This window comes from Wolffia australiana, chromosome 12 (assembly GCF_029677425.1).
Source record: "Wolffia australiana isolate 7733 chromosome 12, ASM2967742v1".
NCBI classification, from domain to species: Eukaryota; Viridiplantae; Streptophyta; class Magnoliopsida; order Alismatales; family Araceae; genus Wolffia; species Wolffia australiana.
The window spans coordinates 5,562,404-5,589,403 of NC_135846.1; the positions used below are offsets into that span (position 1 = coordinate 5,562,404).

General features: G+C 40.1%; 2 protein-coding genes and 1 long non-coding RNA gene across 3 annotated transcripts; 1 reads left to right on the top strand and 2 right to left on the bottom strand.

The window, feature by feature from the left end:
- Nucleotides 1-1,043: 1,043 nt before the first annotated feature.
- Nucleotides 1,044-3,947, top strand: LOC144710309 (uncharacterized). Its single transcript, XR_013583260.1, has 2 exons — nt 1,044-1,114; nt 3,631-3,947. It is a non-coding gene; the product is annotated as an uncharacterized LOC144710309 (long non-coding RNA).
- A 6,073-nt stretch (nt 3,948-10,020) lies between these two features.
- On the bottom strand, nt 10,021-17,765 carry LOC144710293 (putative methyltransferase PMT27). The gene is made up of 9 exons (XM_078584022.1): nt 17,666-17,765; nt 16,748-17,119; nt 16,486-16,635; nt 15,432-15,702; nt 13,028-13,138; nt 12,782-12,956; nt 12,427-12,699; nt 11,330-11,524; nt 10,021-10,315 (listed from the first exon to the last, which is right to left on the bottom strand). Exons 1-9 carry the CDS (start codon nt 17,726-17,728, stop codon nt 10,096-10,098), a joined length of 1,830 nt encoding a protein of 609 aa, XP_078440148.1. The 5' UTR covers nt 17,729-17,765; the 3' UTR covers nt 10,021-10,095.
- Nucleotides 17,766-18,623: 858 nt separating this feature from the next.
- On the bottom strand, nt 18,624-22,272 carry LOC144710412 (COBRA-like protein 2). The gene is made up of 6 exons (XM_078584173.1): nt 21,728-22,272; nt 21,306-21,385; nt 20,718-21,171; nt 20,447-20,603; nt 19,663-19,940; nt 18,624-19,005 (listed from the first exon to the last, which is right to left on the bottom strand). Exons 1-6 carry the CDS (start codon nt 21,795-21,797, stop codon nt 18,716-18,718), a joined length of 1,329 nt encoding a protein of 442 aa, XP_078440299.1. The 5' UTR covers nt 21,798-22,272; the 3' UTR covers nt 18,624-18,715.
- Nucleotides 22,273-27,000: the final 4,728 nt, after the last annotated feature.

Here is a 27,000-nt window from a genome sequence, read left to right on the forward strand (position 1 = left end):
TAAATAGCACGTAGGAGAGATGAAGTTGCTAGTAGTGTGGATCAGCGTACGACGATGGCGGAAGGGCAGACGTCGACGGCGAAGAAGAGGGCGGCGCCGCCGCCTCCGCCGCCGAGGAAGCCGCGGCCGAAGGACTGCTGCGGGAAGGGCTGCGTGCGCTGCGTGTGGGACGTCTACTACGACAAGCCCGAAGCCTACGAGAAGCTTTTGTCCAGGACGAAGATGGCCGAGAACAAGGCCTCCGAATCGATCAACGATTGGTGATGGTATTATCTCGTCGAACTCTCCGCTGCGAGAAATCTAGTTGCCGATTAGTCTGGATTTTTCTGTTTCTTTTTTGGCAAAGATCGGCGTGATAATCGGAAATGATAGAATTAGTGTATTCAAGAGCAACTCCGAGATTTGCTAGGTCGATTTCGATTTCTGATCCGAATTTGCTAGGTCTATTTCGAAAATGTAGATGTCAATTGTTCCTAGATTTTACGGAAATCTTAGTACGGAATCGAGGAGCAACTCCGAGATCGGTTAGCTCGCCTAAACTTCTTGTTTGGGGTTCGGGGGAGCACTCGTCATCATCATGCAAAAATATAGTCTTCATCATATATAAATGTCATCATCATCATGCATAAATATAGTCATCATCACGCAAAAATGTCGTCATCGTCATGCATTAATGTCGTCATCATCACGCAAAATGTCGTCATAATCGTGAAAAATGTCATCATGATCATGCGTAAATGTCGTCATTATGGACGAGGATGACATTGGATGACGAGTCTAAGAAAATCACAAAAGTTAAATATTTGTTACATTTTTACTATCATAATTTTTGGTTGATGGGTTTGAATGTTTGACCTAGTTTACGGATGGATAATGAGAATCGTTAAGGGACGGAGTTGATTGGATATTGGATTACTCATCCGTCCAGGGTCGTGTTATGAGCGTTCGTGAAAGATGAATGTGGCATTCTATATTATAATTTGTAAAAAAATGAGCATCAATTGTTTAAACCTGTAATCGCATTTCGTTTCTTGCTTCTTTCAGAAAATAGACTGCAGTGGGAAGTGTAGGCAAAACTCTTTGCGTTTGCTACTGCAAGCCCATCAAATGACAGGTATGGAGAATCGTAGGGCAAACTTCATTGATACTGTTTTCTTTCTATGTTCTCGCCCAAGAACTTGAAGTTTTTTGTTGGAGTTTTGCTTCTGTTACGCAATCACATCGTTTATGGGGATGGAGAGATAGAAGATGATGGCAATGGGGGAGGAGACTCTGACGTGGGAAGGGAGATGATGACGATGACGATGACAAGGGGAGGTAGATGATGGCGATGGGGGAGGAGACTCTGATGTGGGAAGGGAGATAATGGCAATGATGATGATGATAACGAGGGGGAGATAGATGATGGCAATGGGGGAGGAGATTCTGACGTGGGAAGGGAGATGATGACGATGACGATGACGCGGGGAAGTAGATGATGGCGATGGGGGAGGAGACTGACGTTCGAAGGGAGATGATGACAATGACGATGACGATGACGATGACAATGACGAGGGGACGGTAGATGATGGCAATGGGGGAGGAGACTCTGACGTGTGAAGGGAGATGATGACAATGATGATGATGATAACAAGGGGGAAATAGATGATGGCAATTGGGGAGGAGATTCTGACGTGGGAGGGGAGATGATGACGATGACGATGACAAGAGGAGCTAGATGCTAGCTGTGGGGGTGGAGACTCTGATGTAGCACGGGAGATGATGCCGATGACGATGACGAGGGAAGCTAGATGCTAGCAATGGGAGAGGAGACTCTGACGTGTGAAGGGAGATGATGACGATGACGAGAACGAGGGGGAGATAGATGATGGCAATGGGGGAGGAGACTCTAACGTGGGAAGGGAGATGATGACGATGACTATAACGATGACGAGTGAGGTAGATGGTGGCAATGGGGGTGGAGACTCTGATGTGGCATGGGAGATGATGACGATGACGATGACGATGAAGAGCGGGAGGTAGACGATGGCAATGGGGAGAGAGATGATGATGATAGGGAGAGAGAGACGATGGCAAATTGGGGAAGGGAGATGATGACGGAGGAGACAGAGGCGATGGCAATGGGGAGGCAGACGACGACAACGAGGAGGAAGGTGATGACAAAGGAAGGGAGATGATGACGATCGGGGATAAGAGGATGATTCCATAACAGAAGCAAAAAATCCAACAAAAAACTCTCTCCCCTTCGTCATCGAGAGACGATGATGAGGATGATGAGGGAAGGAGACGATGATGCTGGGCGAGGGATACAATGAAGAGAAGGAAGGAGACGATGACGGGGGAAAGGAGACAATGATGATGGGGGTAGGGAGATGGCGAGGGAAGGGAGACGATGCCAATTGGAGAGGAGTGAGGTGATGACGAGGGGGAGGAGACCATTTCATTACAAATTGGAAGAAGAAAATGACATTAAGGAGGAGATGATGGGGAGGGGAATGTTGACAACGGTGGTGGGGGAGGGAAACGATGATGAGGGGGAAGGAGACGATGTCAAAGGCGAGGGAGCCAATGATGAAGGGAAGGGAGAGGATGAAGATGGTGTAGGGAGAGGATGACAATGGAGTAGAGATGATGATGATGAGGGGGAGGGTGCGATGATGAAGGGCTGGGAGAAGGAAACAAAGGGAAGGGAGATGATGATGATGGGACAAGAGACAGGTAATAGAGAAAGGAAGACGGATAAAGAAGAGGGGAAGATAGACAATGATGTGGGTGAGGAGGGGATAACGATGATGTGGACTTTGAATTTTGTTTTCCTTAACTACTACAAGCTCTTCTAGTTGTGGTTGGCCTAAAAGTTTCAAGGCTGTTTTGATGACTTAACATTCCAGAGTTAATTCAAACAGGACATGTTTTTGAAAAAAGGTAAAGCAGGACTTATTTTGATTAAAAAAAAGTGAAAAAGGACTTTGGGAGACATCTATGGAATCTACAGCAGATAATGTCCATGACACCATCCCTGAACCAATGCAGCCAGTTGGACCAGGCCCCAACGTCAAAGTAGTTCCAACTAATAGGACAAGTCATTCAGTCGTGACCCCAACTCGAAGGTTGAAAGCGTTTTTAGTGTTTGTTAATGGTCGGGCCAAAGACTTATACCTGCAAACCCACCAAGGGTATGTTCCTATAACAATGTCAAGACGGTAGAACAGCCATGATAATGAAAGTCATTGTTATTGAAAAAACATCAACCTTTCTTCTGCAGACTGCTGCCGCCCGTGTTCTTGAATTGAAAAACATTTCTGTTATTGAATCAATGAAGCTCCGTGTTCTTGAATCGTCAAACTTCCCTGCTCTTGGATTGATAAAGCCCCGTCTCCTTGATCAGTACGAATTTCCAAGTTCTTGAATCGACTAGAAGACTTCGTGTTCTTGAATCAGTGAAGTTGCGTTCTCGATCTCATCAACCTCCGTGTTCTTGAAGTGAGAAAATGCCCATATCTTTTAATTGACAAAGGTGAAACTGTGTTATTGAATATACAATCTACCACATTCCTGAATGGATGAACATCTGTATTCTTGAATTGGCTAAGCTCTGTGTTCTGAAACATATTTGTTCTTGTCTCTTAGTGGATTCAGGTGAAGGAATGCTGGCTGTTCATGGAGGAGGTGCTCTCCTCAGGGAGTGTAGTCTAGAGGAAGAACACTGAGGCCTCAGAGGTGATGTTTACAACTAGAATTTGCCATCTTAGATCTGTCCCAATATCTTGATATCATATGCTCTGATACGTTATTTATTACACGAGTTAGCCGACCAGAACACAAGGGCCAGTCCTCGTACCCGTGTACCAGTTTTAAAAGAAGAGGTAAGATGTCTTTTCATCTCTCAAGACAGATTTATCAGAACCTTCTTGGACATTTCTTGATTTGTTTGCAATTGACCTCAATCATGTTGTTCCTGGTTAATTCCTTTTTTCTGTTATACAAGCTGAATATATCATGCTCCAATATTTGTTATCGAACTTAGATGGTTATATAAAGTTCACAAAAATAGTATAATTGAAAAAATCCCATTGGGCCAGCACATGCCATCATCTTGAGGCACAACAATTAAGGGCATGTCATCTACTGTGATCTTCCTTGGGGGACCAACTTTAAGCTGAAAAATCCTTCCACCACTCAATCCTCTTAACAGTATATGAATGTGTGTTGGTTATCGCGTCAAAATTGTGCTTATTTTGTGATCAGCCCTAAGTAAGTTTCAACATTTTGAGATAATGAACGTGATTAGAATTTGGCACCATGTTTAATTTATTATGATGTCAAAAAAGAGAAAAGCAAATTGAACTGGTTGGCTCATCAAATAATTATAAATTTGAAGCTGGTTTGGGTTTTAATTTTATAGAATTGAATGTAGAGCATTTATCTCAGATAGCTGGTGGATACAAAAAATTACATAATACAGTTCTGTGAATCACATAGACTTATGCTTAGGCATCTTAGATAGGGATCAAGATAATCTAGTTATGATAAAGGGATATAATATCGTGATGTACAAATTCCAACATTTGCCGAAACAAGATACCACAGGCCATGAGCTTTACATACACTGCACTGCATGCCTTATGGGGTGCTTGCAAATTGCATCTCATGGAAATATATGTGAAAAATAAGCCGACTAAATGCCAATTTGGAAGCTGCTTCCCAACTGGATGATGAAACAAAATGTGGATAAAGGCTGGATTTCAAGATCGAACCACCTCATGAATCTCTGGAGTTATATCCTAGGGCTAAGAACATTTGGCCTCCTCCATTGTTCAATTATTTCCCAATAACTGTTGGAATCCTTGGTGCCTCAGATTTTTTTGATTCCACTATTCCATAAGGGTGTCAATTTGACAGAATGATAACACGTAGTTTTAGTACGTTAATCTGACCATATCTACATGTTTATTTACATTAAATCGATTAGATATGCGTGCTATCAAGCTTAAAATGATTAAATTTATTTTGGATTGATATTTAAAATTGTATGAATTTTTAGGTACTTACAAAATTTTTGCGACAACATATTCTGAGACAAAATATGGGTTTTTATGAATTTTGTGACATTATATTCATGAAGATATGATTTTTCTAAGTCAATATATATTTAAATTTTTTGGAGTTAGATTTAATTTTAAATGAATTTTAGAATCGTTTTAAATCTTTTATTTCCGCAATGCCACATGTTCCTGTTAGATTTATCAAACGACAACCAACCAAAGATTAAGATTAATGATTGCCAATAACCAATCATTAATCACAAACTATTATGGCTTTGTGATTAAGGATGCCATAATGGCACTTAATGATTAAAAATATCTTTTCTTAGTTTTTATAGTGTAGGATGATGTGGCCCAATAAAAAAAGTTTTCTTTGCGATAATTGCTACACAAACACTGAGGCTCAAAGACTTAAAATAATGACTCTTTTTCTTTTTGGCTGCCACATGTACACATGGTGCTCATGTGTAACACATAGCGTGCATATGCTATCCTGCAATTGGTTTATAAAAGAAGTGCATTGACGCACCCCCACGTCAGACGTGGGCTGCTTATTGATAGGTATATTTAACTAATAAACAATTAACCTTTTTTTGTCTTTTCCCAAAAGTGACATCAATCAAGGATGAAGCGGGGCAATACAACAAGCCAATGATTGCATTTAATGCAACGATGAGATAAAACCTTAACACAATGCCATGACGACGCTGATGAGGATGAGGATAAGGATAGTTAAATATTTTGATTGAATTAATATCCAGGAATCGTCCAACTTCCAGGCTTGATATCTGACAAAGCAAAACTTCGATTAAGCTGAAATTTAAGGGTATCTTAATCTTTATGTCCTCTAGCCATCAGTATGGCTAGATCAATATTGAGCGCCCAATATTTTAGAAATATTTTAGAAAATATCTTTAAGCTCACTTCTTTATAGAGGCAAATTGAAAGAAAGTGAAAATTTGAAAATCCATCAAGGGTGTTCTAGGTGTCTTTAGTGCTTGGAGAAGGTCAATAGAGAACTGGGAAGGCTGATCTGAATCAAGAAGATGCCTTGTTCCTGGAGAAATGGGGAGATCTAGGGTTAGCCTCTTGCCTTACATTGATCATTCTTCAAACATTTAGGTAGAACATCCTTCACTCTTATCGCTTATCAACATCCATCCTTATCCATTGTCATCCCTATCTAGCATCTTCTACCATCCACCCCATGTGTCACCTATGCCTTCACGGTCTCATCATGTGTCCCCCTCTCCATTCGTCTAAAAAAACCTAAAGCTCAATCTTCCCCCATTTTAATCCTCACTCTACTTAAATTTCACCACCTTCATCACCACTTCCTACACCATCATCTTCATCTTGTCTCGCCTTCACACCCTCTTATATTTTATTTAACCCTAAATTATAAAACACCAAATTGGATGCTACTTACCATTAAATTCTCATCTCATCTCACGACCACCGCTTCAAATTTCTTACTCTCAAGTTTTACTTGCTCCAATCACAACTGTCACTCATCTATTACATACACATCATATTCTCCTTAAAAAATAGGCCTTATCTCTGAACAATACCATCACTCTACCGCTACCTCTTGCAGTATTTGTATTGCTTCTCGTCATCCCAAGTTTACCCTATAGAGATCACAGAGTTGTATCCCTAAGATTCGTTCCCTGTGGAGACGACACTTACTCATCACTAACTAATCCCATTATTTTATGAGTAAAGGTTTAAAAATATTATTTATTAAACTCAAATTTACAACGACATAATTTTACTCTAATTCTGAATTCACAAGAGAACATAAATCCAAATCTAGTTTTTGGACAAGAATATGAAAGAACACAATCTTGAGCCCTAACTGGTGGGACAAATGGTTTATGTCTTCCTTTTACTTCTTCACCTGTTTCTATCGTCTTTGTTGCTAGTCTTCTAGGAAGATAGTCTACATCTAAAGCTTTCCAACTCATCAAACCACGCCAAAAGAAACGTCATGGAGAAAAAAATTACCCCATTTTTCAACAATCTTAATTGTAGTCCAATTTTGAATTTCGCAGCTTGTAGCACGATGCTGCTCCCAACTGACACTTGCTTTCATGCGTGCACTCATAACAGACACTCCTAATGTTTGGTTATGGTAAATTCATATCTTCTAGAATAATTATTCCACTCAAAATTCCAAATATGATAAATCTAATAAATTATATGTAATTTATTAACAACGAAATAGGCACTTATATTATTTATATAATTATTTTTAGGAATTTTACTTTGTTTTGACTGAAATTATATCATTAAAAAATTATAAAAATACATAAAATATAAAACACAACAATCTAAAAATATTTAACTGAAAATTAATTTTTTTAATACATGCTCTTGGTGGATCCAACCCTTAATCATTTTCTAATTACTTTGGAAATTATTATAATTTATTAACATTAAATAGAACCTTAAAACAAAATTTTAACCCTTATTTTTTATTTATGAAATATTTGTCGATAAAAAATCTCTTCATTATAATGCACAAGTGATGCTTATTTGTGAATACAAGAAATGAGTGAGTGAAATATGATGAGATCATAATATGGGCATCACTAGTATTTAAATATGTATTTCCAAGTATTTAGGTTCATAGGATACTAGAATAGCACAATCTAGTCCCACTTATAAGATTGGTATAATATATCCCCTAGCAATTAGTGCGGAGACACTGAGGACATATAGTGGCTGCTCTTTATTGATCTGTGTTAATCCCTAAATGGCATTGTACTAAACTGTCAATCATGTGATTCATTTTACAGTTGTGTAAGTAGTCCTTTGTATGGATGGATGTGCTTTGACTATGGCCTACAAAATCCTAATCATGCTATTTCAAACCATTGTAGCTTAAATGAAACAAGAAGTCAATAGCCAAGATAGTGCCAACTTCAAACATTGATATCTAATGATCTAGAAGGCTTATTGAGTGGAAACTGTGAGATAAGTTTTGAAAATTTCCCTTTTTGCATCCATGCTATTGGATCTATAAAATAAAGCATTCTTAAACTTTATTTATTTATTGGCAAGCATTTTTTTGAAGAGAGTGGCTTAAACGATCTACGGAGTGTGTTGTTGGTTGTCTTGGGTGACAAGAGTTAGGAGATAAAAGTTGAGGAGATTACTTGCAGCATGAAATTTCCGTGGTCCAAGCTGAACACAAGGACCTAGGGTAAGTCTTCTCCCCTTACATTGGTCCATTTTTCCATTGTTAGTAGGTTAGATGCATCATCCATATTTTGATCACATCACTTCCACCATCTCCACAACCTCTTAAATCCTTCTAGATCACTTCACTCATTATTCAATCATCGTTCATTCACTTCATCCTCTCTCTCTCTCTCTCTCTCTGGTCACTATATTCTATCTTAGACCCTTCATATCACCTTATTTCCTCATCCTGCTATTATCATGGTTATGTAAATATTTCTGTTGCACATACTTATCCATCTCTATCCACTTTCTGATCTCGCCATCATCACCTCAGACTCTCTTAACTTTCTTGCTCATATTTTTTCTTTTATTCCCTTGATCATTATAATCTATCTCCATTAATATTTATCATAACATTTTAATCTTCCACGTCTCTACCTTGCCATCTCCCTTGTCTCATTATTACACATTTTACAAGTATATTGTCTCACCTCTATTATGACAGTATAAATAATGATAAATTCTAGTTACCTTTACCTGTAGAGACAATCTTTACCCATCACTAATCAAACATATTTTTTAAGTAAAGATTTACAAATGTATTTAGTAAACTCAAAAACAAAAAAAGAAAAATTAACTCATCAGAATTTGAGTTTATCAGTTATCCCAGAAGTAAGAAGACAATTTGATCTCATGTGTCTAGAATTTCAAAGAAGCGCTCCGATTAAGCCACACATATATATATCATTATAGTGCAGGGATGCGGACGGGACGATTTTTTTGTCCTGGGACAAAAAAATTGTCCCGTCTGAGGATACAGACGAATTTGGGTCGAAAATTCATTCCGGGGACCACCGGACGGGATGGTTTTTGTCCCCTGGGATGAGAAAATCCTCCGTCCGGAGGTCTCCAGACAATGGACGAACGAATCTGGACGGAAAACCGCCGGCTTCACATCTGACGATTGAGATGTTGCCACGTGGCCTCGCTAGGAATATTTATAATATATTATAAAATTTTCATCCTGAAATTCTCAAAATTGTCTTGAGATTATTGGACGGGACGGTTTTTTTGTCGGTGGACGAAAAACCGTCCTGTCCTTCATCCCTGAGCTAACATTGGACGTAGGACGAGACGAAATTCTTCCCATCCCGTCTTTTGTCTACGTCCGGGACGATCCGGAACTATAAATATCATGCATTTATTTGTCATTACTATCATAATTATCTTAAGATTTTGTAAAATAAAACATTTTTTCATATAGTTTAGACACTATTATATATATTTTTATGATAGTTACATAAAAATATTACAAATGAAAATGAAATCCGAAATTTCATTGCATTTTATCTGAATTATTAACATTTTAATACTAAAGATATTTTCCAGACTTTTTGGTGCTTATTCTATGAAGAATTGAAGTATTAAAGTAGGATATATATTTTTAAACATTACTTTTTATTTATTTCAGGGCATCGGGCTTATCAGATCAGCATATCTGGTTGTAGGAGACATTACCCTGTGCAGAAACGTTTCATTAGGAAATAATTATTATATAAGAATAGTTATTCAGCAAAAAAGTATTATCATTTTAATAAATCGTCTATGAAATATCACTCTCGTCTTTCTTCACTTACATCCATCATTTTTCATCTCTATTCAGTCCAGATTGCTAATGGTTTTTTAATGGGTCAGCTCATTGTGGGAAATCATGTAAATGAGTTGCAGTAATCTTTTATACAGTATCCTACAAGTGGGATGGAGAAATCGTTTCCAGGCGTTCATTTTGATTTGATTGATGCCTAGAAAAAAACACAGTAAAATGAATAAGTTTAGAGTGTCAAATTTTTTTAGAAAGGGTTTAAGAGGAAACACTTAAGGGATTCTCTGGTCGCCATTCAGACTTCTCGGCACAGAGAATCTCTTCTTGATCTTCAGAATAAGTTGATCTGATCTCCCAACGGAGAGATTTCAACAAGTCCTCCACACGTTTGACTACTTTCATCTCATCACGGACGATTAACTTCCCTCCTGGCCTCACTATCCTATCAATCTCCACCACCACCGGAGTCAAATTACACCTGCAGTAAAGTATAATATTTTCAGGGGAAGAAAATCTTGAAAAAAATTGCATCTTTGGCGCAGAATGAACTGAAATTTCAGACAAATTAAACATGTAAGGTTGAGCCTGGGGCCAGACTATACTAGTTTCTTTCTCCTGTTGCCATTACTCCCAAGAATTACGCACAATCCTACCCGTTGAGCCAAATCACCAGAGTATTAGTCCAAGAGAATTCAATGCAAGAATGATTGATTGAATCACAATACTGCCCTTAAAGAGGAACCAACCATCAATAGACTCAGTTATATTCTCTTTCTTCTCTTATATAATTCAGTGCAAGATGATCCTTAAGTTTACTTCACAGAAATCTTAAAGTTGAACGATTGAATGGCTCCAAAGACTACCTTTTAAGATTAATCAATCGTCAAGGGACTGAGGTGCGCTATCTATGTTCTCTAATTTAATTGATCCATCCTTAAGAGTTCAATACAGCATGATCTTAAGTTTATTTTAAGAAATCTTAAAGTAGAACGATTGAATGACTCAAAAGACTACCCTTTAAGATCAATCAGTCATCAATGGATTGAGGTATGCTCTCGATCTTCTCTCAATTAACTGATCCATCCTTTAGAATTCAATACAGGATAATAATCAAGTTTACTTCGGAGAAATCTCAAACTAGAACGATTGAATGGCTCAAAAGACTACCCTTCGAGATCATTCAATCATCAATGGACTTGGACAAATGTTTCAAACCAAAAAAAAAAATCAATGGACTAGGGCATGCTCTCTATCTTCTCTTAATCTACTGATCCATCCTTCAGAATTCAATACAAGATGATCATCAACTTTACTTCGGAGAAATCTCAAACTAAAACGATTGAATGGCTCAAAAGACTACCCTTCAAGATCGATGAATCATCAACGGACTTGGGCACGCTCTCTCTACTAATTGATTTATACTTAAAGAATTCGATCCGGGATGATCTTTAAGTTAATTTCGGAGAAATCTTAAAGTAAATGACTAACTGACCTTCCGTTTAAGCGGGAAAAGAGCTTGTCAGCGTGGAGAAGGTCGTAAGTCCTGGGGTAGGTGCTGAAGGACTCGCACCAGTCGTGGTATATGCCGAAAAGTCCCCTGTCAAAGATGATGGGCAGCGTCTCAGGCGACTCAACGTCCACTACGTTCATAACCCAGACCTTCAGATCCTTGAGCGCCGCCGCGAACCTGGAAAGATCGCCATTTTGGCGAGAAAGAGAGTGAGACAAAGAGAGAGATAGACAGCGAGAGAGAGTTAGAGAGAGCGAGAAAGAGAGTGAGGCAGATAGATAGGTTGATAAACATAGAGAGTGACAGATAGAAGGAGAGCGAGAAAGAAAGGCAAAAAGAGAGCGACAGACAGAGAGAGAAAGAAAGGCAGAGAGAGAAAGAAAGGCAGAGAGAGAGAGAGAGAGAGAGAGAGAGAGAGAGAGAGAGAGAGAGAGAGAGAGAGAGAGAGAGAGAGAGAGAGAGAGAGAGAGAGAGAGAGAGAGAGAGAGAGAGAGAGAGAGAGAGAGAGAGAGAGAGAGAGAGAGAGAGAGAGAGAGAGAGAGAGAGAGAGAGAGAGAGAGAGAGAGAGAGAGAGAGAGAGAGAGAGAGAGAGAGAGAGAGAGAGAGAGAGAAAGGGAGGAAGCGAGACAGAGAGAGATAGAGAAAGAGAGAGAGAGAAAGCGAAACAGAGAGATAGAGAAAGAGAGAGAGAAAGAGAAAGAGATGGAGAGAAGGAAAACAGAGAGAGATGGAGAGAAAGCGAGACAGAGAGATATAGAGAAAGAGATGGAGAGAAAGCGAGACAGAGAGATATAGAGAAAGAGATGGAGAGAAAGCGAGACAGAGAGATATAGAGAAAGAGATGGAGAGAAAGCGAGACAGAGAGATATAGAGAAAGAGATGGAGAGAAAGCGAGACAGAGAGATATAGAGAAAGCGAGAGAGAGACAGAGAGAGAGAGAGAAGGGAGTAGAGACAGAGATGTAGAGAGCGGCAGAGTGAGAGCGAGAAACACAGACACACACAGATAGAGAGATTAGAGAGAGGGAGAGCGAGAAAGCGAGATAGACAGAGAGAGAGATGGAGGGTTGGGCCGACTACCCTCCGTAAACGGCTCTCATGTCCATGACGTTCCTGACTTTAGTCCAATCAACGCCGACACCGAAGCGGTATGAAGTGGAGAAGATCGTTTTCCAGCGCTCCTGATCCGCCACGAACTCTTCCGCAGTTGGCTTCCCATAAACGTCAAGTTCCGAGCTGTTTAGCCAGTGCGGCGGCGAACTCAGCCTGCCCGGCCATAGCTCCGGCCAAATAATTCCTCTCGCCGAAGATTCAGTGGGCAACTTGGGAATGCAATTCTGGAGAGAAATATACCTGTGGAAACGCAAGATCGTCAATTTAATGAACAAAACTCCATCGAACATTAACGGAGAATCATGCGAAGAAGTTTGTTTACCAGGCCAAGTCCGGATCGTCGTCTTTACGGCAAAGGCTGGGAGCGCTGTCTTCTCTGTTATCGTAGCACTCGTTGGAGACGGGCTTGCGGAAGAAGGCCGCGGCGACGGAGTTCAACCGGTCTTTTCTAATGGCGACGAGCTCCCAGCATATTGCTTTGGTGAGCGCTGTCATAGCTGCAGTTAACAAAGCAGAGATTTTGTTAGAAACTTTGGAAGAAGGGAGAGTAAGAAAGATAAATGCGTACCCTTCCATATGTCCACATCTTCCTTGAGCTTCTGATAAACGGGCGTGGCCGACCAGATGAAGAAACCGCCAGGGCGTAAAACGCGGTTAAGTTCCAGGAGAAGAGTGCCTCCTGAGTAGAAAACATTCTCTGAAGATCAGAAGAATGGGAGATGGGTACATTCATGATGAATATATATTTGGATAGATGTGTAGCTTCAAATGAATGGATGAAATAATAAAAAGGAAACAACCATACATTGATACAGAGAGATTTGTTAAGAGTACAGATAAATAGATATATATCCTGGTTATTTTTTGACATTCTTTATAGCAGAAAATATATAGAGAGAGGAAGAGAGGGATAGGTAAATGGTTATGAAGAGAGAGGGAGAGATGTAAAGACTGCGGGAACGACTGATATTCTCTCTAGTTTTAATATACTTTATAAGATAGATGTATAGATATACACACAATTATAAAATAGAAAGAGAAAAATAGATAAGATAGAAACAGGAAAGATTGATAAAAGTAGAGGGAAATAGATAAGATAGAAACAGGGGGAATGATAGATGGATGGAAACAGAGGGAGAGATAAATACGATACAGAGATAGATACAGAGGGAGAGATAAATACGATACAGAGATAGAAACAGAGGGAGAGAGACTTGGATAAATAGATAAAAAGATAGAGATAGATAGATAGATATACCGATAGATTGATAGAGTGATAGACATAGAGGTAGAGAGACATAGATCTTTAGATAGATAAATAGAGACAGATAGATAGATTTTTGGATAGACTAATAGAAAGTGAGATAGATTGATAATTAGATAAATTGATACAGATAGATAGATAAATATTTAGATAGATTGATAGGAAGAGAGATAGATATTTAGATAGATTGATAGGAAGTGAGATAGATAGATATTTAGATAGATTGATAGGAAGAGAGATAGATAGATATTTAAACAAATTGACAGTGAGATATATATAAATATTTAGATAGATTGATAGAAAGATAGATAGATTGATAGAAAGATAGATAGATAGATATTTAGATAAATTGATTGTGAGATATATATAAATATTTAGATAGATTGATAGAAAGAGAGCTAGATAAATATTTAGATAAATTGATATAGAGATATAGATAAATATTTAGATATATTGGTAGAAAGAGAGATAGAAATATATTTAGATAAACTGATAGAAAGATAGATTGATAGGTAGATAAATAAATGGATAACGAGAGAGATGGATATGTAGATAGATTGCTAGAGGGGGAGAGAGAGATAGTTATAAAGATGGATTGATAGAGTGAGAGAGCGAGGGAGAGAGATTGATAATAGATAGATTGATAGAGAGAGAGCGAGGGAGAGAGAGAGAGCGCGAGCGTGAGAGAGGATGAGAGCGATTGAGAGAGGAAGAAAAAGAGAGAGAGAGAGAGAGAGAGCAAGAGAAAGAAAGAGAGCGAGGGAGAGAAAGAGAGAGAGAGAGAAAGAGAGAGAGAGAGAGAGAGAGAGAGAGAGAGAGAGAGAGAGAGAGAGAGAGAGAGAGAGAGAGAGAGAGAGAGAGAGAGAGAGAGAGAGAGAGAGAGAGAGAGAGGGAGAGAGGGAGAGAGGGAGAGAGAGAGAGAGAGCGAGGGAGAGAGGAAGAGAAAGAGAGAGAGCGAGGGAGAGAGGAAGAGAAAGAGAGAGAACGAGGGAGAGAGGAAGAGAAAGAGAGAGAACGAGGGAGAGAGGAAGAGAAAGAGAGAGAACGAGGGAGAGAGGAAGAGAAAGAGAGAGAGCGAGGGAGAGAGGAAGAGAAAGAGAGAGAGCGAGGGAGAGAGGAAGAGAAAGAGAGAGAGCGAGGGAGAGAGGAAGAGAAAGAGAGAGAGCGAGGGAGAGAGGAAGAGAAAGAGAGAGGGAGAGAGAAAAATAGAAAGAGAGAGGGAGATAGAAAGAGAAAGAGAGCGAGAGCGAGGGAGAGAGACAGAGAAAGAGAGCGAGGGAGAGAGAAAGAGAGAGTGCGAGAGCGAGGGAGAGAGACAAAGAGAAAGAGAGCGAGAGAGAGAGCGAGGGAGAGAGAAAGAGAAAGAGTGCGAGAGCGAGGGAGAGAGGCAAAGAGTAAGAGAGCGAGAGAGAGAGCGAGGGAGAGAGAAAGAGAAAGAGTGCGAGAGCGAGGGAGAGAGTCAAAGAGAAAGAGAGCGAGAGAGAGAGCGAGGGAGAGAGAAAGAGAAAGAGAGCGAGAGTGAGAGCGAGGGGAAGAGAGAGAGAGGGAGAGAGAAAAATAGAAAGAGAGAGAGGGAGAGAGAAAGAGAAAGAGAGAGAGGGAGAGAGAAAGAGAAAGAGAGCAAGAGCGAGAGCGAGAGCGAGGGGGAGAGAGAGAGCGAGGGAGAGAGAAAGAGAAAGAGAGCGAGAGCGAGAGCGAGAGAGAGCACCTTCTGCGTGCCAAGGAACACGGCAACGCGCGCAGTGGACGAGGTCGAAAACGTTGCTGGGAAAGGGAAGACGCTGGGAGCCCATCACGGCAGAGATAGCCGGGATGCCTCTTTCTAGAGCAAACTGCACCTGCGCTTCATGCTCATCCTTTGGCGCAAAGGACATGGTCAGGACGTCTCTCTCAAAGAGATATCCCCCAAAGCTGGCCACGCCACAGCCAACGTCGAGCACTACACGGGTCCTTCTTCCCCAGCCTATGTCCCTCACAGACTGCATCAAAATTCCCTTTTGTTATAAAACCAAACACCCAGAATATGAAATCCCTCGATACTGTTAAGAATTGAGCAGTTGAAGTTGAGAAATTATGGAAAATGGTGAAGGGGAAGAGGAAGAAACATCCACACACCCTCTTTAACTATAAAATGTATCAAACTGGAACAAGTACATCTTACAAATGACTACAAGGACTATTATAGGTATTCTCTGGATGAGTACCTCTCTATAAATTCATCTTACAAGTGATTACAGATACTACAGAGGTAGTTTTCCCGTGCGAAAAGGCACGTAAAACAGCAACAAAAATTCTGGAGAACGGACAAGTCTCTTTTGTTATAGGCGATTAGAAACTAATTTTCGTTATGAACCAACATCCAGAATGTGGCAATTCCCTGTGAAATTACGTTGATAGAGATGGGTGAAAACATTTCTGTGTTTAAACTGGAGCTATTTCTTAAATAAGTGTTGATATGAAAATTTCCCATTTTAGATGCAAAGAATACTTGGTTTATAACAAAATGTTATCCAGTAACGGATTACTTTGAAGGAAAATACACATGTCCAGTAAGAAGTAGTTGTCTAACTTCATAGCACAGAAGAACTATAGCACAGTAAACCATTTCCTAGACTTTTTCATGTTGTCGGCTTCCATAGTGGGTTTAGTAAATTAAATATATGCCTAGAATCGTAAGTGCAATAATAGAAAGTGAAAATTGTAATCGTAAAAGCATTGCATAGTTCATAGAATGCTAGTACGCGGTGTAAAGGAAACCGCACCCTTTGTATGAAGTCAATGTAGTGCAAAGCTCCATGGATGAACTGCGTCCCCCCGCCAGGAAAAAGGAGGTACTCACCAGAGACCTTCACCCAGTTTTGGTGCCCCTTCACCTTGGCTAGCTTAGTATGGGGAACATTCTTATACCAAATCTGCAAAAAATAGAAGAAAAAAAGAAAAAGAAAGGGAGAAAAAATGAGATATCGTTAAGATAAAAGTATTTGGTTTTCTTCTTCACTACATAATTCTTCATCTTCTTCTCACCTTGTCCCTGCTTCTTGGCCATTGGAGCGGTCTCTTGTAGCCCTTTGGCAAGGGGACTAGACAGAGAGGTGGCTCAGAGGGACAGTGTCGCTCTCTGTGCTCGTAGTGCCTTGTGGAGATATGTCTTAGAGCCTCAGAGTTGTCCAAACAAGGAATATAGTCTGGGCCCGCCGTTACTTTACATAAGTCCCATTTGCTATAGTCCATCTTATACCCATCTTCTTCTATCACACTCTCTTCGCTCTCATGATCTCTATTATGTTCCTTTGAATGAAATGTCTCGTGGTCCAAGCTCAGCTCCGGTTGTTTCTGTGTTTTATCCTCGGCTGCAGGGGGTTCTTCTTTTTCTTCTACTTCCTCAGATTTCTTGTCCTGGCGTAGAACAACTTATACAAATCAAATTAATGTAATTCACCAGTTCATGCAATCCCATTCTCTCAAGAAAAGTTAAAATACTTCTCTCTTTTTTGTCAGTTCACTAGTACTTATTAACTTAAAGTTCAAATAGATTTTGAAATGGGATTCTAACATTTATATAAATGTAGTTCCAATTAGAACAAATAATAAAATCAAATTATGGGAGTCAACTGACTGAAGAATTCACGTTTGTCCGAAGGATCTGAAAATAACCCGTCTCTTCTCGTTTGTTTACTTGTTCTTATTAAAAGACATAAAAGACGTGGAAATGGTGCCCGATTATTAATCCAAAAGTTTCATTATGAATCGCCGATTCATATTTATAGGATTGTATCAAACTAATTTAGACTAAGGTGCTACCCTTGATGAAATATCTTAACCTCATATTAATTTGATTGAATCACTTTCTTAGGATTGATTAAGTAGCTTATAAGCTTTATTAATCCACACTGCTGTCCATTAAGGAAATTAGAACTTGATAGGTTATACGAATAGGGTTACCTGTTCTTGACGTCGAAGGCCGTCGTTTAGACTAATTTCTTCTCTTCTAACGATATCCAACATCTCCGGGACGACGATCTCTGAACTTTCTTCTTCAGCTGTGTAGCCTTTGGAGAGGAAGGAAGGAGAAGACCGCTTGAAACGGGCGGAGGATCTGATGAAGTTTGAGGAAGAGAAAACCCACACGGCAAGCAGAGAGAAACACACGAAGGCAAACGTCGTTACGGTGCAATAAGAAGAAGGGGATGACGGCGAAGCCCTCTTGCCAGGGCGGGAGCCTCCTCTGCCTATGATCGCCATTGCTGCTTAGTTTCCTTCGCTGCAGCTCTACTTGTTCACGTTCAGATGATAGAAGAAGAAGAAGAAGCTTTCTAATATGGCAGTGTACGCTCGATCCCCAGAAGTAGGCAGCAGAGCGTCTTCAGCCAAAGGCTGTCCTATGATTCCGGCTGTCCATTCAGTTTCTCCTTGCTTACATAAAATAAGGTCCATGAAAAATTGAGCTGATGTCTTGTTTGTTTTGCTGATAGAGATTAGTTTTGAACTATCTGGTTTGTGGAATAATGTTTAAATCCTTCATTTTGCTTGAAGAATGTTAAACTACGGTGGCCTCAGTTCTCCATCACGATAATGCATGTTTAAGAAAACCCATCGTCCCCAAAAGTTCTAGACTCCAAATCCAGAGTGATCCAAGAACTGAGAGATATTAATGCAACTTTCTTGATTCTAGATGCAGAATAATACGTGACCAGAGAAAAATTAGTGTTGACCTGACTGGTTTTCATAATAACTGCCCCATCATGCCTACATTCTTCATTTCCTAAAAAAAATATAAGACCGATACAACCTCCTCTCCAGAAAATTTTCTTGAATCTAGATCAAGAAAAATGCAAGTTCAAGAAAACCCTTTGTCCCAATATTTTCAGTTTTTCTACCTTTTGGCCATTAACTGAAAAACAAAGGTCAATGTCTGTATCTCGAAAAAAAAGGTCAAAACCTTTTTATATGCAGATGTTTGTTCCCTTCCAGCTTAGTCTATGTGATACATTTTCATGAGATTGATGAGAGAAGATAAAACAAGAAAAGAAAGATGATGAGATAGAAGGTGACGGCGCCGGGTAGGGAGCAAGAATTGGGCAGCTTTGGATAGAGCTCCGGTGGGGGCATTATACATTCGTCGCCGTTGAAGATGACACGCCTCGGAAAAGTCCAGCCAGCATGGAAGGTGAACTCGCCGTCCTTTTTCCGAAGTATCATCTCCGTCTGGACGTTCCCGTTCTCGCCGTATTGCAGAAGAACATCGTTGTAGTAGGGAATACCCCAAAACATCACTGTATCATCTGCAAAAAAGAAACATCCCCCTGAATTAATCGTCCGGGTTTTCTATCCATCTATCAACACACCAATCAATCAATCAATCAATTAATCAACCAATCAACCAATCAATCAATCAATCAATCAATCAATCAATCTATCTATCTATCTATCTATCTATCTATCTATCAATCAATCTATCTATCAATCAATCTATCTATCTATCTATCTATCTATCTATCTATCTATCTATCTATCTATCTATCTATCTATCTATCTATCTATCTATCAATCTATCTTGAGATCCATCTATCACATTACCCATGTATATATCTTGAACTCTATATCCATCTATGTATCTTTAACTATCTATCTATGTATTTATCTTCCAACGATCCATCCATCTATCCATCAGTATACCTTTAACTGTATAACTATGCATATGTTTTGGATTGTCTATCTATCGATCTAACTATCTTCAACTATACGTCTATCCATCTTTCTATCTTTTAACTATTTGTCTATGTTTAACTATTCGTCTATCAATCCATCTATCTTTCACTATCCACCAATCATTTTTTAATATCTGCCCATCTATCATCTTTAACTATATATCTATCAAGATATCTGATTGAACAATTTCAACAGACATAAGAAGAAAAGGAAATGAACTTGCAACTTACTAGTTGGTCCGTAGTTTTCAAGAGCAAAGTGCTCAAAACTGAAGACCTGAGTCAGACTCGCAAAGTTGGGATGATGGATAACCAGATTCCACTCGCTGTAATTATGCATAAGGTTGTAGTTGGTCAGCGTCACTTTGAGTCTCCAGTATCCCCTGTAGCTGACTTTCACATGCCAATGAATCTGAACTGGACACATGTGACCGGTGCACCTCAAAAAAGGAGAAGGATTATCACCACTGTCCTTTGGCAGTGGCTTGTGTGGGGTTTCAACCCCAGATCTGAAATGCATAAAATAGTGGTTATGATTTTTCAAACGATGAAAATGATGATGGCAAAGTAGTAGTGGTGATGGGGGTGTTGATAATGATTCTGATGATCATAAGAGAAATACTTATGATGATAATGAAGATGAGAATGGGGATAATGGTATTGCTGATGAAGATGATGAATATCAAGTAGTGGTGATGATCATTTTAGTGATGAGAATGATGATGACTATAAGTGTGATGCTGACGACAATGTCATAGATTATGGTGAGGATAATGATTCTGCTTAGTAGATGATAATAGCGATGATGATGATGACAATGGTAACGGTTATGATAAATATGATCACGATAAGTGATAACGGTAATTATGTTGATGATGCAGAAAATGGCGATGTCATTTCTGATGGTGAGGATAATGATAGGGTTAAGTAGATGATAAAGATGATGGATGTAATCATGATGGAAATTACGATGATGATCATGATGATAAGAACGGAGATGATAATAATGACTCACCCAAGACAATCGACTTTTCTTGGACCATCTTGGCATCCACAGCTGCAATGAGGGCACTCTACTATGGTCCGACTATAAAATGTCGAGAGAGAAACACAGCAGCCGGGCGTCTGGCTCGCCAGAAACTGGGAATAAGAGCAAGTGACTTTCCACGTCTCTGAAAAAGAAAACAAATTTCCCAATTCTTTAGATCAACTTCATGAAACATTATCGCTAAATCAGCATTAACGAACCCATAAATCACTAAGTTAAAAACTTCGCCTTGACTTACGGAGAGCTTGTGTCCACCTTCTCTTGTCTGGACTTGGAAACTTGGAAGGTGGGTAGTTTGAAACCTCTCCGCAGGTGTAGCCACGAAGTCCAAGATCAAAATTACTAGGAAGGGGAATCCCTTGACCCTCGTCGAACTGGGTATTGCCCACGTTGACAGAGAAAGAGGCAGCGCTGTTGAGTAGATTTTGTGGGGGGGCAGACAAGATACCAGCTTTGCAGCAATTACGGACTTGAAAGTTATACGGAGCGCCGGGAAGAAGGTCAACGACGATGGGTCTCTTGAGGCAACAATGGGGAAGATCCCCTTTGAATTTGGTGCAATTTCCTTGCTCTGTTGCCTCTGCGCCTCGTATGTCCCAGATCACCTCTTCACCTGGCCAGTCCCACTGGAGCCTCCAGCCAGGTTTCTCCACATGGCGGTATGTTTGGTAATTTGTGACGTCCACAGTCGCCTGGCAAACCAATGTATTTTTATTTTTGATTTTGAATGTAGTTATGATAGTGTCCGACAGAAAGAGTATGTTTGAGGAGAGGAATGCTTTTTTAACTGAAATAACCGTAAAAAGAAAGATGCAAAGAAGCTTACGATGTATCCGGTGTCGGTGAGCTGCATGACGTCCCACTTGATTGTTATGCTTCCATTTGGGTCGAATGGATCGTATGATTCTGAGAATATTAGGGCGAATGTGCGGATCAGCAATGAAGAAGAAAAAATGACGAAGAAGAGGAATAATAATAACGCGTAAAAAATGAAGAAGACGAACAAGAAGATGAAGGGAAAGAATGAGAAGCAAAATGGGAAGAAGAAGAAGAAGAAGAATACAAACAAGAAGATGACGAAGAGCATGAATAAGAAGTAATATAAGATAGATTAAAAACAAGAAAAAGATAGTGATGATGATGTTTGAAGAGAAGAAGAAGAACAAAAAAGTGAAGAACAAGAAGAGAGAAAACAGAAAAACAAGAAGAACAAGAACAAGAGTATGAAGAAAAAAAGGACCACGATACCCGCAGTTGCTATCAGCTGAAGAATAAGAAGAAACGTGACGGGAATGGTGAACGATGGCGATTCGGCCATTAGAGACCATGTGGAGATCTGCGCTTCGTCCTCATGTGGAGAGAAAGCGAACTATTCAAACAGATCAAGAGAGGAGGGTAGAAAGATTCACAGTACGTCGACGTATGAGCGGGAAGACAAGAAAGAGGCAATGACGACGGGCTGTTTCCTTCTTGAAGCGTCCAAGAATAGAAAGAATGCCACGCGCTAGCAACCCCAATCAGTGCCGAAATGATGGAGACGCGTTCCGGGGTAGATACTCCCTCTTTCTCTCTTTCTCATTCCCTTTCTCGCGCTTCTTTCTCTCTCTCACTCTCTCTTTCGCTCTCCCAATCTCTCTTTCTCTCTTCTTTCTCTCTCCCACTCTCTCCCACTCTCTCCCTTCTTTCTCTGTTTCGTTCTCCCACTCTCTCTTCTTTCTCTGTTTCACTCTCCCACTCTCTTTCTCGTTCTCTTTTCTTTCTCTCTCTATCTCTTTCTCTCTCTCTCTCTCTCTCTCTCTCTCTCTCTCTTTCTCCCTCTCTCTCTCGTAATCATTTTCTGTCATAGGGAGAAGAGGGCCCGAACTCTGCTCCCCGTCAGCCAGCGATTTCGAAGATGCAAAAGAAACGTTCGCTTGCCGCGTTTTGGGCTCATCATTCACGGGGGACCCCCGCGGGCATCAATGGAGGAAACGGGGTGACAAAGAAAGTTTTAGAATGTCTCTGCCATTTCCTTCATGATTCATGAAGACGTTCCGCCGTATTTCTCCAATTAGAGCGCGAGAGATAGAGAGAGAGATTTAGAGAGAAGGAGAGGGATATATATAGATAGATATATAAATATACATATAAGATATATATATATAGATAGATAGATATATAAATATACATATAAGATATATATATATATAGATAGATAGATATATAAATATACATATAAGATATATATATATATAGATAGATAGATAGATAGATAGATAGAGAGAGAGAGAGAGAGAGAGAGAGAGAGAGAGAGAGAGAGAGAGAGAGAGAGAGAGAGAGAGAGAGAGAGAGAGAGAGAGAGAGAGAGAGAGAGAGAGAGAGAGAGAGAGAGAGAGAGAGAGAGAGAGAGAGAGAGAGAGAAAGAGAGAGAGAAAGAGACAGACAGACAGAGGGAGAGAGTGATAGTGAGAGTGAGAGAGAGAGTGCATAACCAGACGGTCTGATGGAAGGAAGAACTGGAAGCCCTAGTTCGGAGGAAGAACAGAAGTACAAAGAAAAGAAGAGAGAGTTTGAACCAAAAACAAGATCCAGTTCTTTTCCCCTTCTTATACCACAGCTATTTAACCTAAATTCCCAAAGGAAGCCAGAGAATCTTGAGTTTAAGTAAGATGAGACAGGCCTTACCTGCCGAGAAGGCACAGAAAGACAGATATGAAGGCCAACTGTAGGATACATACTACATTAAATCAGGTGGGGTGATGAAAGTTCAACTCCGTTTGAAGCTGCATTGTCTTCCATGACGGAAGAATAGCAGGGATCCATGCAGGTGAACTACTAGATGAGCCATCCATTTCCAGCACCAGGGGAAAGGTGGGGGGAGTTGGTGGCCCACAGTTGTTAGTACGCTGTCATTGTTTGAAGAAAGGTTGGTCGACGAGCCGTCGCACTTATTGGATCATCTCCGGGGAAAAGTGGTTGGCTGCCCAAAAGAAAGGATCACAGAAACAATCTTTGGGTACCTCTTGGCGAACATTGGTTCAAAGTAAGAATGGTTGGAGCGAGTAGGCACTCTTGACTAGCGTTAATCAACTTCTGCTGGTCTGAAATCCACAATGGTGGAGGCATTGTTGATTGAGGAGCCACAATCTCAGATTCTGAATCAGAGCTGACAATGATGACTTCGAACACATGATGATGATTGGCGAGTTATTGGAGAAGCAGACAAACACTTCTGGGGGGAATACAACGACTACGTCAGAGGGTTTTATCTTCAATGGGCTTATAAGGCTAGCGACCATAAACTATCATTAACAGCTCTTTCCTGTGGAGCGATTGCTAGTGCTGTTGAAAAAAAACTTCGCGTGCGGTAGCAACTGATCCCAAGGGGCAGATGTATCAAGCACAAGACAACGCAACAGGTTTCAAAGCTCCGGTTGATGATTTCTTTCTACCCGTCCATCTGATGATGAAAGGCGGACGTTAACTGAAGCTTGGTGCCTAGGTGGTGCCATAGGCAGAAGTCCGACAAAAAACATTTTAGCAATATGTACAGCGTCTCAGGTCTTTCGGTAGGAGATAAAATGGGCCATTTTTTTATCCGACCTACTACAACACAGACGGAATCCGACTTGTTGGCAGTAGGCAGAAGTCCCAAAACAAAATCCATGCTAGAAACTCATAATACTCAAGTGTCATGCAGTAGACCTCTTCTAAGGTTCTAACTCGCTGGAGGCCTACCTCACACTTAATAGGAGTCTTTAACCCTGTTCAGAACTGCGATAAGGTCAATGCAAGATCTTTGTGCATTTAGCTCACTAACATTGGTGAGGCAAACTCTTTAATGTATTATTGGGAGCTTCTGTTTCCTTGGGATATGCACTGCTATTTATTGATGAAACGGGAGTGACATCCATCAGTAACATATTATTCTCATAACTTGTCTTTGTCGATTCCCAAGGAATGGTAGGTCTGTCTCTTCGTTGGAGCATCACCTCTTGAAGTTTCTTCCAGCAGATCTTAGGTGGACCTCATAACTTAATATCCAATAGTGATTCCGTCCATCCAAAATATGCATCCATTGCATCTTCCCAATCAAAATATTCTTTGGGGCCTTGTTCACCATCAAAAGTTGGGATGCCAACTTTGACACTTTAGCTATCATGTCCATCTTCTTGGTGATCTTCTCGCATCATGGGTGATCGGCCTGATGGATATTATGTGGTCGTCAAGCCAATCACACCACCATGTTTATTTAATCTTCCCAATAATCATCAATAAAATATTTCATTTGTGATTATAATGAAGTTCATGAATACGTGCAATGACCAAGTGAATTATGATGAGATTATAATACAATGATCACTAGTCCTGAAACATGTATTCTAAATATTCCTATTCGATCGATAATCGAGATGGACATTGAATTATCCGGATAGAATATCACTAACTGATCCTACTTATATGATAAGCATAGCTGATCTTGTGGCTATTAGTGTGGCAACACTAAGGGCAGATAGTGGGTGCTCTTTGGAGAAAGAGTTCACTGAATTGATCCATATGAATCCCTGAATGGTATTATACCTAAACGTCAACCAGGTTGATTCATATCATGGTTGTATAAGTTATCCACTAACTTGAGACACCAAGCACATCTCATGAATAGAGGACTACATTTTGACTACAACTTACGAACCCCTAATCATGGGATTCAAACAAGTCAGTGCTCCAATATAGTGAGAAGTTCACGGAGGAGATTAAGTGGTCAAGACAAGATCATCCTTCCTTGGTATAAGAGGAAATTGCCTCAAGGAAGACGATGTAGAAAATCCCTGGCTAGGGTAGTGAGGATATTGGAGAAGGAGTCTGTAATGATCACGTTGCGTATTAGTACTAATCGAATGATGAATTAGGGTTTGACAATAAACCATACCCCAAGTCGTTCAAGAGTCTTGTGTGGATGATGGATTATACATATACGATAACTGAGGATGGTAAAGGTTCCATGTGAGAGTTCAAACACTAATCGTTATCTTCTAGAGCACGAGGTGTAGCTTGGCACCCTACGGGCTGGAAACTTAACCTATCGATTGGGTTAAATCAATCCTTAATTAATTAATCTATATGTTGATATAATTAATTAATAAGGTTGGCAAGTAATTATTATTGGGCCACTAAAGTTATTAACTAGAATGATACATGGGCCGAGAGGGTCACATGCATAAGGTCATATGGGCATTCGCGGATATATTTTACTTTGTGGGATTTTTGAGAAAACTTAAGTGAAATATAAATAGGGAAGGGGCACTCATTTTCAAGCACCCATGCCAACTCGAATTGAGAGTCCCCCCTTTCTCCACTCTACTTTCTTCTCTACTCAATGAAGGAGAGTGTCTTCATGGTCAGAAGAGCTTGAAGGATAATCGAAGAAGAAGAAGTGGTGGAGATCCAAGCACTAATTGATCTCATGGATACTTCTCGAGGCAGCACACGTGAATGGCTTGAGAACGATCTCAGAACAACAAACTTAAAGGTGGGACAAGTTCTCGACAATGTACATTTGATGTATTGATTTTAAAAATCGATGATGAATCGATTTCATGCTTACGCATCATGAAATCATGTTTTTAATTGTTGAACCAAGGCAAATAACCCAACACGGCCATGGTGGATAGAAGGTGTTGGTTGAGCTCAAGGCAGGGTCTCCTCATACTCATCGTACTCAGAATGGGGGGGATTCTGGTCAATTTTCCTCCACGATGGACACTAGTTCACCCACATGTCACAAACTATTCATCATTGAATGTAGTAATGTACGAGCCCATACAAGCATTTCCTCTTCAGCTCATGTTGACGGCTTCAGATTACTTATCGGCTCTATAGGTTTGTATGGCATACCCGAAAGTAGAGTGAGCAATGGGCATTCTCAAAGTTTCCCTGATAAACTCAAAATTAGGGAAACTTTTACGTCGTTGTGAATTTGAGTTTAATCAATAATATAGAAAGCTTTACTCAGGAATAATTTATATACATAACGATGAGCAAGGGTTGTCTCCATAGTGAATGGACCTTAGGGAAATAGCACTTTCTATAGGGTAAATTCTAGAAGGTGAGAAGGATTACATATAGCGTAAGAGATAGTGATTGGATGGAGATAGTAATCATGATAGAGATAGCATTAATTTAGGAAAATGAGATGAGTATCATACTAGTAATGGATCGTGATCAAGTAGGTAGGAACTAGAGCTTAGAATGATGGGAGACAAGAGCAGTGATGGTGAAAAGAGATGAGGGTTAATGATAAGAAGTATCTGACTTAGGGTTTAATAATTTAGGGTTTACCAACTTAGGGTTTAATAGAATATAGGAAGATGGAAAGGTGAGGCAGGATGAAGATGATAGTGTGGTGCAAGGTGATGATAGGCAGATATTGTAATGGTGGAGGTGGTATGTGTGGTGGACGGTAGGTGCTGAGAGGTAGAGATGATGATGGATGAGAGTGATAGATGATTTACCTAAATGTGTTGAAGAATGATCAATGTAAG

What these genes read in the sequence shown, in the direction of transcription:
- LOC144710293 (XM_078584022.1), bottom strand. Translation starts at nt 17,728, where the DNA reads ATGTTGGATATCGTTAGAAGAGAAGAAATTAGTCTAAACGACGGCCTT. An exon ending in ACATTGACTTCATACAAAGG is followed by an intron (nt 15,703 to 16,485) that starts GTGCGGTTTCCT and finishes ATTTTGATGCAG; the next exon opens with TCTGTGAGGGACATAGGCTG. An exon ending in TTTTCCCGCTTAAACGGAAG is followed by an intron (nt 10,316 to 11,329) that starts GTCAGTTAGTCA and finishes ACTTTACTGCAG; the next exon opens with GTGTAATTTGACTCCGGTGG.
- LOC144710412 (XM_078584173.1), bottom strand. Translation starts at nt 21,797, where the DNA reads ATGGCCGAATCGCCATCGTTCACCATTCCCGTCACGTTTCTTCTTATT. An exon ending in TCAGCTGATAGCAACTGCGG is followed by an intron (nt 21,386 to 21,727) that starts GTATCGTGGTCC and finishes TAATATTCTCAG; the next exon opens with AATCATACGATCCATTCGAC. An exon ending in TGAAAACTACGGACCAACTA is followed by an intron (nt 19,006 to 19,662) that starts GTAAGTTGCAAG and finishes TCTTTTTTGCAG; the next exon opens with ATGATACAGTGATGTTTTGG.